The sequence below is a fragment of the Rhea americana genome, unplaced genomic scaffold, assembly GCF_003343005.1.
Source record: "Rhea americana isolate MKP2758 unplaced genomic scaffold, rheAme1 scaffold_202, whole genome shotgun sequence".
NCBI classification, from domain to species: domain Eukaryota; kingdom Metazoa; phylum Chordata; class Aves; order Rheiformes; family Rheidae; genus Rhea; species Rhea americana.
This window is the reverse complement of record NW_028186173.1, coordinates 1,533,443-1,547,240: the sequence shown is the minus strand read 5'-3', so window position 1 is coordinate 1,547,240 and position 13,798 is coordinate 1,533,443. Positions and strand designations below refer to the sequence as shown.

General features: G+C 35.9%; 1 protein-coding gene across 4 annotated transcripts in view; it reads left to right on the top strand.

The window, feature by feature from the left end:
- The window catches only part of LEKR1 (leucine, glutamate and lysine rich 1), a 90,351-nt gene that overhangs the window by 3,998 nt on the left and 72,555 nt on the right, over nt 1–13,798 (top strand). For all 4 annotated transcript variants that reach the window (XR_014895751.1, XR_014895750.1, XR_014895752.1 and 1 more), the window contains exon 2: nt 4,947–5,161. Coding sequence is in view for 1 of the 4 variants with exons in the window: in XM_085304065.1 (XP_085160191.1) it covers nt 4,947–5,161 (215 nt within the window). In the remaining 3 variants the exon portion in view is untranslated. The remainder of the gene's footprint in view (nt 1–4,946; nt 5,162–13,798) is intronic.

Sequence of the window (13,798 nt, the reverse complement as noted above, 5' to 3'; positions counted from 1 at the left end):
AAAAAAAAAAAAAAAAAAAAAAAAAGCAGAACACAAACTTTGAAGCTCTGTTATACATCAGTACTGAATGTTCCATGGTATTTCACTATCCACAAAACATCATGTACTGCTGTGGCAAATAGTTACTCGTTAGAGTTGCTACATGTGCTATAGATGTGAGCACATTATGGTATCTTTAATTTTTCTTCCCTTCTTTGACCCTGAGATCATTTTTCTTAAATAGGCAAATTCCAGCTGTGAGAATTGGCTATAGAATTTGCCACGTCCAGCATCCAGGCTCATTTTGTAGACGTGAAGAGTGTGTAGATGTGAAAATATTATGAACAAACAATATTTTCAATATTGATAATGATCCAGATTTAGAAGCAGCAGCATTTCTGCTTTAGCACAGAATGGCAGGAGATCTTTTCAGGCTTGCTGTCGTGTACCTTATGAATGCTTCTTGAGATGGTGTTCATGAATTGCCTTTATCTTCACTGAGATTTTCAGAATTTAGTTATAGGATTTTTAACATTTTGCTTTTGTTGATCTCTGGCTATGTGAATATCCTCAGTGGCTGCAGCGAGCTTTGGAAATGTTAGAAAATTCCTGTTTTTTTTTGGTGGGAGCCCACATCTTACAACTTAGAAGTGGATAGCTCTCAGAGACAGACTGGTTAGCCATTGACCCATAGCAGGGTTGGGATAGTCTGTTTCCAGATAGTAACAGTAGCCTAGTTTGTCACTACTATGTATTGGGTGGGATACAGCAGATTTTCATTATCATGCTCATGGCTCTAAGTTTTAATTTCGCTGGCACTAGAAACATATTCAAAGCTTAAAAAAAATCTCATTAATTGAGGACTTAGGTTCTGGCTTTAAGAGCAGTGTCTATTTATTAATTTTTCATAATTAACAATTTTAGTATCAGTGATGCATATACTGGGCATTGAAACACCAAGGCACTTATAAGTGAGTAGGTAGATTTTTCTTCTTTTAACAAGAATTTAGCTCTTTGTTCTCTAAGATTATAAATTTTGCCAGTGGAATCTGAAATATCAAAGGAGTAGCAGTGCCCAAATCTATGCTCCCTGCAGTTATTCAGCCAAGTAGAACTGATATAAATTCCTATCTTGTCATTTCAGAAGCTTGAAGAGAAGCTTGTTATTCAAAAGGGTAAAAATGGGCCAGACTGGCAAAGCTGTCCTTTCCCTTACAACTTAGGCTTTGCAGATGCTTACAGTATCGAGTCAGATCAATGTAATTTCAGTGACTGTCCATTTTAGCTCAGTTCTTCACTTGCCCTTGGTAGCTAAAGGAATCTATGTAACTATGGAATAATGTTAGTTCTTCCAAAAATGAACACCGCTCTGAGTTGAAACTACTCCCACAGATGCTGTAGCGGAACAGCTGCTGGAATGTCATAGCTAGAAATACTACCTTTAGATATGATTTGTTCCCAATATAGCTCTTATCCTGCCTCGCTAGCATCTGGTGTAATGCATGTCAGAATTGTAGCTAAAAACCTTATGGATCAAGAATATTTCTCACTTAAACACTTTGTCATCAGTGAATTTGTCTTTGTTTTTCTGTTGATGTTGTTGTCACACATGTAGTACTGTCAATGCTAACTCAAATAGCAATTTTTTTAATCTCTCTTTATGTAGTCTTKTCATGACTTGTTTGCCCTGAGTTTCTTTATCTAGGCTGACCAAAAATCCAATGCTAAAATAGCTTCTGTTTTTTAAATTCCTAATTGATTTTTTTCTATTCACTGCTTATTCAGATTTCTGAGAGCATACACAGCCCCATTTCTAGTTACAACTCTGATCTCTTCTCTTTCTATTCATGATCTGTTTTTTTTTCTATTCCTAACTATGTTTTTTCCATGAATTTTTCCTGTTTTGCTTTTGAGAAAATGTCAACAGCCTTTTGACCAAATGTGAACCATGAAATATGGAAACCTAAAACATAAATCACTGTGTCTATAGTACATACTGTTAAGGTAACTCAGTGATAACACTGTTCCACAAGAAGTAGCTTTGTAAGCAGAGGAACTCATGAAAATGTTTTTCCTACAGATTGGCATCTAGTAGTTGATGATTTGGTGTCTAAGATACAAGCTCTAATAGTATCTTTTCTCCAGGACAGACCATTTATAAGGCACTCTCCTGTACATGTTGTTTGATGTTTAATAAAAAAAAAAGGGGGGGGGGGAATGGGACCATTCCCATTAAGTTCAAGTGGAAATGATTTATTGTTCTACAACTCTTTTTTTTTTTAAAAGTTCAGCAACAAAATTGAAAGAGATAAGTGCATTTTGAAAGTTAAAAGGTTATAGTACTTGCTCAAAACATTTTTATGTCAGACCCCTGATTGTTTTTTTTCCTGGTACCCAGAGATATTTCTATGACTGTTTATTTGAAAGACAGGAGTGGTGTTGCTGCAAGAGAGCACAATGTTCTTATTGGGATAAGAGCCCCCCTCCTGTCCTCCTTATAACAGCTCATTTTGTCCTTTTTCAATATAGTAATTTTAGTGCTTTGGAACTTTATGGTATTTATTCTGAGTAACAGTTTCATATTTCCAAGCACATTTTGCAACTGCCAGGAAAAATAAACCTGAATTTTCATTTCATTCAGAGTAACTGTAACTAGGGTTATTCTATATTGGGGCGAAACTAAGAAACTGGAAAATAAAGCTTGGCCTGGTAATTCCAGGGCATCCTGAAATGTCATTTTCATCAAGCTATATTTAAAGTGCTGAAGATTATTGAATCATGAAATAATGGATATTTGATAAGTTTTTCAAAACTGTTTTCTTTCATCCAAATAGGATTTCTTTCAATTCATCCCAATGTTTCGAAATACTTTTTTTTCCTGTAACACAAGATATTTATATATTCTTAAACTGTTTGCAGTTTTACAGCTTTTTGATTTTCATACATCATTGCTGCAGTCTGTACGACTGCTGATAATTGCAAGAAAGACAAAACCATGTTTGAAGCTTGATACACAAACATATAACTGCTCTTTCAGCTGCCACTTGTTTTCTTTCATTTCTCCGAGCTTATCCAAAGCTGCTTATGTGTGTTGCTTTGAGCTTGTGTCTTTAGCTGTGACTGACCTCTAATCTAATCTTGATTCTAACCATCTCCTCTCAAATGCATCTGTGCCGTGATTCAAGAACAGGGTAGAACCTGTCACAGTCTGAGATCTGTGCTGATACGGAGATGCTTGCATGTGCCATACTGAATGTCACACCTTCTTGAGTAGGTCTGGCTAGTTTATCTGCTCAGTATCATTCCTATAATACAAGGCACAACATGTTATGTTGGTATAGCTGTGCTTGAAATAGTCATGAGACCAAACTTGTTTTCTCCCCCCCTTTTTTTTTGTTCCTTTAATCTCTTTTGTCATGCACTAGAACTCGCATTGCCGGTGCAGGCCTCTGTGTGATCAACTTGGGCTGGAGGGTAGACAGAAAAGCCAGTCCATGTGTACTCTCAGGGACCTCTTTCTACAAATCTTGGTACTCCTACTCCATCCTTCCTCTTCTTTGAGCCTTCTGTTGCTTTGATACTTCATCATACCATCTTTTGGAAATGTTGTCATCTTCTGCTCATCTGACTCCCATGGTTAGTTGGTCAGCCTGGAACATGTTTTGTTCTCCTTTTTTTTTCATTATTCCTTGTGGTCCAGCTCCCTCCTTCTACCATCTCTTTGTATTAATTAAGTATTATCCAGCTTCATGGCTTCAAATATTATCCCTATCCTACCTGAACATCCCATTTCAAAACAGCTGGGCTATGGGTTATGCATGTAGCCGGTCAYGGTTATTGCTTTCTTACAGCCTTCCCTCCTTTCATTTCATAGGAAATGGGATAGAAAGCAGAAGACCATGAACTCTTAAAACAATTGTTTGGTTTCTAAAGTTTGTATACTGCCTAGCTTGATAAAGCCCAACCCAGGATGCAGCCTCTTTGGATACTAGTGATATATCAGTTAATAAGAATAACATGATGCAGGGCCTTCCAAAARGGACTTCCTGTTGAATAGAAGTATGCACTTTTACCTGTCATTTAAAATAATATTTACAATGTTATAAAAGTAAAGCTCAGTTTTACTAAACAGATCCGTTTCTTGTTCAGTTTTGCATCACTTGTAAACCAAGCAATTTTTTTCTGGAAGTGAAAGAAATTAAAATACATAGGAATAATTGATATACTGTGCAGTGTGTTTGTGTCAAAGCTAGAGCACATTTACTTGTTMCTTTTTATTAAGCTTTGCTCAAATATTTGATCATTTAAAAAAATATTTGTCAATTTAAGAAATGATCTTTCAGTTAGATGTCCATTGCACACACTGTATTTTTTTAATCTGTGATGAATAGTTCCTGCCTAGCAAATTGGTTATATTTTCCGCAGCACTCAAGTGCCATATACACTACATCACAATAATTATTCCCTTACTCATTTGAATTATATTTGTGAAGATTGCTGGATTACATCACTCTATTCACTTTCCAGCTTGCCTATTTAATTGGAAATGAGTTATCAAAAACATAGTAAATTACATTTCTGTTGGCTCAAGCAATCAGATATTCATTAAGGAAATAATTTTGTAAAACAGAACAATTCTTTTTGTTTTAAATTAATATATAAAGCATAATTTAGAGTAGATTTTTTAAATTATTTTTCTAGAGTTCCAGTGGGAGTTCCTACGTAGTAAACTGCATAGCTGGTATCTCTTCTGAGTTTTCCCTTAAACGAAAGTACTCTTACAGCTTGATTTCATTTTGTTAATGTAGAATTTTGTGTTTATTACTTGCTAAAGCAGTAACATCTTCTGATCATAAGTGCTGCACAGCAGTAAACAGTTTAAGCTAGCCAGAATTATTATTATTTAGAGTCATTCAATCTTTTATTTTTCTTCAACTTGTTTCTTACATAYTTTTATCTTTTTTCAGATGTCCCGGGATGAGACAGTATGTAAGTACTGTGGAGTCAGCTATTTGATACTTCATGAATTTAAGGTGATGGAAGAAAAAGTAAAAGCAATGGAAAAGGARATTAAATTCTATGAAGGAAGTCTAGAACGGGAAAAAGGACTTCAAGAAGAATTGCAGACTCTTTGCCAAGACCTTGAACACAGTCGAGCTGACAGTCAGTCAAAAACAGAAAGGTCAGAGTGTGTTACTTAGTCTGATATTATTCTCATGTTTATGTACTAGTTATTTTAGTTCCAAAGAAGTTTAAAAAACAAAAAAGCTTTGTCTTTCTTTTGTCAGATGTAACATATATACTATAATACTTAATTTAAATAATATTTTGAAGTATTCTCTAGAAGCAAATCTTGAATTTTTGAATAGTTTAGTTACAGTCGATATAGTTAACAAAAAAMCAGAAGGTATTTCAAAGGTATTTCCAGCTTCCCCTTCCTTTTCCTCTCCCCTAAAGGGGAAATGATCAAGGATTTCATCTTACGAATSTTTTTATTACAGAATGGTAAATATTTAAATGAAACTTCAGGGTGTTAGGAGTTTCACAGTTCTGAAGTTTGTACTTACTGCTTTGCTCACAATGATGCAGTAATGTGATAAATACCAGAATTCTTACACTGAGGAGCTCGCAATTCACAATCTGAAAGGCTAAGATACAATACTAAAATAGTAATGAAAATCTCAGGTACTGCTTATGGCTTTGTTCTTCAGAAACAAGGGCTCACAAATACTTATTAATGAGTATTTGCAGGTCTCAGCTAAAGGAGGAATTTTGTACTCTTAAGAACTGCAGTATATATGGCTCTGAAGACTATGGATTTAGGATTCTTTCAGCTAACACTTATAGGCAAGCCAACTTTTGCCTTATGCTTGTTTGTCACCACGTGATAACTTTAAACTTAGGACACGAAGTCATACTTCCAAAATACCTGTTCTTTCATGGGCCTGTGCATAGCTTTGGTTCCCCAAACTGCTGATTTGCTGCACTAAATATTAGAAATTCATTTTGGGGAAGACATGAAAAGCAAAGCATTACTGGAGAGTTTCATAGTCTTTATCTTCTTTCTGCCTTGCTTTCATCATTTCTAATGCTTTTCCTGTTCTGTAGGTTTACAGTATAGATTATGAAGGTAGATACACTCAAACTAGCTTTAAAATACGTGGCTAGCTCAAGTACCATGAGCGGTGGTGTTGAGGCAGTCCAAACATCAGTTGTGGTAGCAAAACCTGGTGGTCAACTTTTTAAACTTTTGTAGCCACCACAATTAGAATGCCGTCAGTCTAAACCCCAAGCTTCAAGAAAGCATGATAGATTTTACTATCCTTGGAGGTTATTTATGTTGCACAAAGAATGTGGACTGATACGGAACTTGTTATAGTCAATATGAACATGTCAAGACTTTGAGACGTTCTTAGCAGTTTGGGTAGGATGTTCTCTCTCTCTCTCTCTCTCTCTCTCTCTCTCTCTCTGTCTGTTTTTTTTTTTTTTTTCTGTAGAGTTTCTGAACCACTATCTCTAGTTCCTGATTAACCTACTGTTGCTTTTATGCCATTGTGTGATCCATGACAATATAACAGATTTCATAACAAAAGATTGTATCTTTTCTGCTGTTTTCTACTGTGAAAGAAATGTTTGAACTTCTTTTAGTCCTTAAGTTCCAAAGAATCRCTCTTCCCTTTTCCCTCTTGTATTCTTCTACTATCCATAATCAAATTTAACATGAATACTCTGTACTTTTTTCTGTATCCTAATTTTCTATCGTCTTACTTTGAAATCTATTAATGTATTTCATTCATTATTTACAGTGGGACTGTAATCTGAATGTTAATATTTACATCTCTAAAGTAAGTGAATCTAATTACCAACTATAAAAATGCAATTGCTTGAGTTGACTACYGAAAGAATAATGTGGTAGAAGCAGTGGAATCAGAAGCTTCTTGGCAACTCCTTGCTCTTCTGCATCAAATTGTTTGTCAGAAGCTCTTTTTAGGAATGAGACTGTAATTTTAAATATCAGGTCAGTCATCRTTTTGCTTCTAAAGACTCCTAATTGTGGTCTTTCTTATATAATTGACCTACAGCCATTAGCAACTGATTTAAACTGATAATATTTAGCATTTTTGGACATTAAGGTGCTCTCTCAAAGGACTGGGGTTGAATGTGTTGGAAACACTAAAGAGGAAACATGTATGGATCTATAGATGCAGCACTTTATAATCTAGTTACRTTTTTTGCCAACCCCCTAAACACTATAAGAATTTAACATAACTACTATTGGAAATAGACTTTTGTGTGGTAATATTTCTAATAAACCTTCACTTTAAAACACAGAAGTTCTCACAAAGTTGAACTTACATATACAGTGGATCAACTTAYTCATACTGTATATTGCAATCTTTTTTTTCATTTTGAGCTTTGAGTATGAACTGACACCCCCCCACACACACCAATTTTTCAGTGTTGTCTTTGGTTTAACAGTCTACTCTTGAAGAGTGCATTTGCTCCTTGGTACTGCAGTGGCTCTGGGTGGCAATGACAGGGGCAGCGTTCAGTGTGTTAGCGTGTGCAGTGGCAGCACGTTCTTTTTGTTGAGAATCATTTGCCAGAGGTGGACCAAAACTTTCATTTAGGTGACTTTTTGTAGCAAAGCTCAAACAGTTAATGAAAACTTTATCTCTGCATTTTCCCCCTAAGGCTTGGCTTGATTTAAAACCTGCTGAAATCAAATGGAATACTTTCAGTAGGCTTTCACTGAGCCCATAAATCAACTGTTGTGCCTTGCTGAGTAACCTGTCTAAATATTCCTTATCTGCTCTTCACTGTCCTGGGCCTCTCTTGTTACCTAATACCTTTGGCATAAACTAACTAATCAACATACTCTCTTTCTGCTGGTTCTTGCATGGTTGGCAAATCATTCCTCCCAAACTGCAAGTTTTTATCAGCAGCCAAATGTGCCTTTTTTTCATCTTTGTAAGGCTGAGAGAGATTTAATCTTTATTGTTAGATGAGGCTATTTCACTTTTATATTTCCTTAAGGTTAGACTATTACTATTGTTTGTATCTGTGGTTAACCTTGAAAGCCACCTGGGAGCTTTAGCGTGCTRGGAAATCGGCTGCTTACCCTGCGAGATTTTGTCAGAATGAGGAACTGACCGTCACGCAGTAGACTGTACTGGTGCAAGTTAGCTATTCAAGTCTTATTCTTACKTTGGACACTGTATTTTGTGGGAAAATACTTATTCCGTGTTAAAATCACTTTAATTCCATAATAYCCACATGAGAGCTGTTCCTGAAGAGATGTCATGATATGGCAAACTTGATACCACAATGCCAGTCAGTTTACACGGTGACTAAGGTAGACCCTGCAGACAGGACTGCACAGGCYCTGAAGACTGAACTGCTAGATTTGCTTCTATAAGATACTAGTTATCATCAGCAAGAGCAATGATTTATGCTTAGTTGAGCTGAAACGCTGTTGTCTCCTTTATTCGACTGACTGAGCATTTTGGGTCCATTGCCCATTGAAAGGTGTTACTAGCAGGCGCTTTGTTGGCTTGCCTGTCTAAATCATTGGAGATTCAAGTATAATCAGCTTTAGCCTCCTTGCTGTGTGGGACTCCCACAGATTCCTGGAGTCCCTAGCATTCAGTTCATTAACAGGTTTTTCTCTGGCAGGGCGTTTCGAAAATTTGTAGTGCTGAAGGAGGTATACATTATATTTGCAATCTAAATTGTGATAATTTTCATAACTTCTGAAGTAAGAAAATTAAAATAGACTTAAAGATGCATTTTAAAGGTATGGTAGTACTGAGTAACATGTGTGACAAGAAGCAAAATTTTTTATGATGTATACCTGAAGAGGTGTGTAGATRCCACTTACTGAGATGTATGTCACTGAGGCCTGAAAACTTTTACAAAATCTACTCAAGAGCATAAGTCTGATGATASTCACTAACACATAATTCCTTCTGATAATGTGTGTAGTTGTTGGAAATTTTATCCATAAATAATAAAATCTTAAAAGTGAYGTAAATCTCACATATTTTAACTTGTGGGAGCTCTATTTTTCCATATTTTTGGGTTTGGATTYTTTTGCAGTTTTCTGAGTTCTCCACCTTGAGTTTGTTAGTTCCCTACTACGTTGACAAAATTTAATACCATAGAAAATGCGTTGCTGTTGAATTTGCCTAAAATAAATCTTATTYTTTACAACATGATTGCTTAGGAAAGCAACAGCAGCTACATGACTTGGTGAAGTCTAGACTTTTAGTAGTATATTTCTGTTGAAAGTCTAGTGATAAAGTGGAGTTGAGTTAGTGTCAAAATTGCTAAGAGCCAAAACCAGATGAAATGAACAACGAAATAAGGAACTAATCTCTCTTTTTCTAAGCTGTTACAAGCTTCTCATGTTAGATGCTTGTGTATGAAAATAATAAACCTTACCAGGGTAGTTTGCTAGTATTGCATCTGTTTATATATACTTTACATCACTTCCATTTGGGTATACTGCTCATTGAAGCAACCTAACCTAGTAGGCTACATGCATTTTTTTTCCCCACACTAATAAATATTCTTTTGACCTGAAGGTAGYGGGTGTTTTGCCATTAATTATAGTTTGATACGGGTGGCAGATGTTTAGCTAGCAGCATTTTTCAGAGGCACTGTGATCTAATTGTTCTATGGAGTAAACCCTTTTTTTGCATTAAACTAGTATGACCAGATGCCATCTCTGTGTGATAGAAGATAGTCAGATAAACAGTGAGTGTCTTTAGAGTGCAAAATCTGACTGTATTAGATACAAATATTTCYGGTTTGTATTTAATTGTCTGTTGTGCTTTATCATCGGACTGGACGACTTTTTTGGAAAAATACGTAATTTTTAAAATGATTTCTTTTCTGACTATCTCTGAACTTTAGTTATGATATAGATTACTTATCTCTCTGTCTTTTTATAGAATCTCTTTGATTAGGTGATCCAGAAAGGTCTATTTATAATGGCTTATTTGGTCCAGCTACTGATTCTAATTCTTTGGGACACCGAGAAGATATCTGTATAGATTGAGCAACATCTTTGTACTATGTACTGGTGATCTTTACCAGATGTCTGACATAAGAATTGGGGATAAGAATTTGGGAGCATYGTTCAAAGTACAGTTTATTCCACGAGTATAAAACATGTCATAAATAGACATCTTCCTGACCAGAAGCCTGTATCATTTTTCACATTTTTCGTCTGAGAGAGAAACAAAGATGGAAGCTTTGACACTGAAGAATATCATGTAAACTTTCTCCTTTACTAAGTGGGAAAATACTTCTCCATAATGGAAACGTTGCAAATTTTGTGACTTGTTTTTTTTGTAATCTGTGTGTTTGGTCAGGGCAGTAATCATACCTTAGAAAAAGTCTCTACTATGGTACATGGTATAGATACAGGGAAGTTTACCATAAACTATTTGCTRTTGTCCTTTTACTTAAGCTAGCAGGATATATGTTTTTTCCGAAGAAAAATATCGATACATTGTATTTATGCAGTCTCTGAGAGAGCTTGAACAAATTCTCTGTATAATGGCAATAGTAAAGTGTTCCGGGTGGAATATGTGGAAAGGGTGTAGTGAATACAGGCAAATACTTACCTTCAGCCCAGTGGTTCCGAAGAAGGGGCTGCGTAGTTCTGGTGTGGCTCTGCCGCGCTGGGCGGCACGCGTGTCCGGCTCTGCCGGGGTCGCGCGGTCCTGGCTGAGACGAGCCATCTGCAGCCCAGCTCCCCAGCGGGGCTGCCTGTGTCCTGGGCAGGGCAATCTGGGACCGAGGGGCAAAAGAGACTCAAGCCTGGAGCATTGCTGTGACATCCTGGTTCAGTGTGAACCCTTGGAAGGGCTTGTTGACCCCTCGTTAGCCATGTTAAGCTGTGGTCTGCACCTCAGAACTGTGTTTTAGCAAACCTAGTTACTATTTAAAGATATTACCATGGAATAGTAATGTAACTAAACTGTTTTGATAACATCTGTATTACAGCTTTTTGAAGATTCGTGTTTAAATCCAATTGGTCCTTTAAAAAATGCTTACAGTTTTCCTTGCCGTTGTAGACTCTCTAGCCAGAGAAGTTGTAATATCTTTCTATCTTAACTTAACTAATGGAGTTTAGAAAGATGTTCACAAGGCTGAACATCTTAACAGTGTAGATCACTGTATTAAAATTATCCCACGTGGCCTATTCTTTTTGCCTTACACCTTCGTATTTTTCAGTTTTTATATAGTACTTCTAGCTGTTGATGCCTGTTAGATAAATTTGGTTATGGGATTTTTTTTCAGCATTAATAGCACCAGGAAGGGTGTAACCACCTTTCCACCTGCTTACCTTCCCCCACAAAAAAACTCAGCATATTGTTTAAGTTTGTCTTCATTAGACAAGTCTTTTGTTTTATGACCCTTGGTAATATTGGAGTTTGTCTTTTGAAGTTTGTTGCTTTGGAGATTGAACTATTCTATTAAAGATTCATTTGCTCCAGGTGTTCAATATAGTCCTAATAAAATGTTCTTATGCTTGTTTCTTTTAAAATCCTGAGAATCTCRGGTCTGTTTCAGCTATAAACAGACCTTCCTCAAGGAGTTTACACTTTTATGGAGGACTTTCAAATACTTCCAGGTTTTACTTTTATCCTTAATGTTTTCTTTTATCAATGTTCTCTGGTCATTAAGTAATCTAAGTGCAGTGGATATGTATTTGCTGCTTTTTTCTTCAGAAATCTAATGTTTGCAGTGTCATTGTGGAGTGATGGGAAGGCATTTAATTAGAAGATTGTCACTGGTTAAGAAATATGAGAATTAGATGAACCCTTCCTATTTTTAAGCTAAGAACAAGGTATGAAAGATCTGTTTAAAATATCAGCGATGTTTCCAGATGCAATTTCTTACTGGCAAACATAAGCAGCTATGTAAGAGATGAATAATTTAAAGAAGTTTCAGATATGCTTTAGGGCATGCACTCAGTTCTACTATCATATGTAGGCGACTTGAAAAACTTGCACATCTTTTCACTGTTGTGAAAAGTCACTGCATGACTAATTAACAAAACATTATAACCACTGCAGTGCTGTGATGTATTTTCAGAATGATGTTGGTGTATCATCCAACACCTAAAATGAAATTAATTCATAAGGTAGTAAATGAGTGTTCTTCATTACACTACAGAAGTTCTATGCGAGCATCAGATGAGTTCCCTTTAAAGTGGTATTTTTTTTTCTTCATTAGGGAATGAGCATATGCTAAGTCTTAGAAATTTTTTTACTTTTTATGTGTTTAATTCTACTTTGCAACTTGAGCTGTCCAAAAGAAGTGCACAAGGGATGCATACTAACATCTTTTTAAAAGAGTGAAACATGCTGAAATGAAAATGAGCAACTTGAACTGKCTTTGAGTTGGTCTTAGAGTTTCATGAAGCTGAAAATACTGTAGTGAAAGAGTTTTTTTCCATTGACCATTTTCTCCAGCTTTCTCTGCAGAATCGCTACTGACTGCAGGTGACCATGGATGCAATTGCTCATTCAGCCTAAAATGGGTCCTTCTGGGACACTGAAAGGGGCTGTGTACCATGTAGTATGTGAAGATACGGATATTATTTTCAGATCTTAACTTCTGTAAAATGTGACATCTTATATTTGARCAAGTGTGGTAATAGCTCTTGTCATTACTTTAGGACAATGAGGATATTTGTTTGCTGGCAAGAATCCCTTTTGGCGGCTGCTTTATTTTCTCATGCTATTCTTGTCATTGTCAGCGCTGGTTGTTAATGTATTATAATTCATCTCCCATACTGTGCAGGCTTCCTCCTATATTCACTGAGAATGTATTCTGGCTGCAAAGTTAGGATGTTAATTTTCACAGTTCRTGTGAAATACAGGACAGAGGATGAGATCACTTTGTTCTTATAATCCTGTTTTAATGCCAGTGTTTAATGATCCTTTGAACTTCTTTCCTTCATGTTAAATATCACCAGAATAAAATGTCATCATCATAAAAAGGAGCAGAATAGACTGTGGATGGAGTACAACTGTCTTGACTTGTCCACCTGTTCTTTTATGTGTGAATGACCAGAAGATATTGATAATCTCCTTTTGTCTTATGCATATGCAGTTCTGTGATAACTGCATTATATCAAATCTGTGGAGTGGCAAGAGAAAGCAAATGTGTCTGTACTTACTTGCAAGTTCCTCTTTCAAACCAAAAGATCTTCAAATACTTCAAATCCCATTCTGGAATGAATAAGAATAGAAAATTAACATCCAGTTTTCCATGGATCCAAAAGTTTTGATTTGTTATTGTTTGACAATCACTGCATTTTGTTCCTTGGGGTATAGTTAACACTGTATATTATCTACAGAAGATTTGAGTTTGCATGATTCTTAAGATGTTAGCTGTTTCTCTATTAGTCAGAGGTACCAATCTGATTCTGCTCTCCAGTGCAGTCAAAAAGATTTAACTGTCTAACTTCTGTCCCTCAAAATGAATTGCATAGGCATCTATGGATAAGTTTTCTTACCAAGGTACCCCGACATTTCTTCTTCTTTTTTCTTGTTTAATCAGTTCTGTCATTTTTTCAGTAATCACAATTAAGCCCAAGCAACTTACTTTTTAACTACTAGATGATCAGTTTTGGTTTTGACAGAACTCTGCAAATTCAAGTTTCTTTATGAGCAATATTTTTAAATTTTGCATTTTACTGCAAATGCATTATGGATGATCCACCTGATAACATTAATTAATGCACATTAATATTAGGGCTTTTTTTACTGTAAATTATTATCCTTTTCTTTTGCTT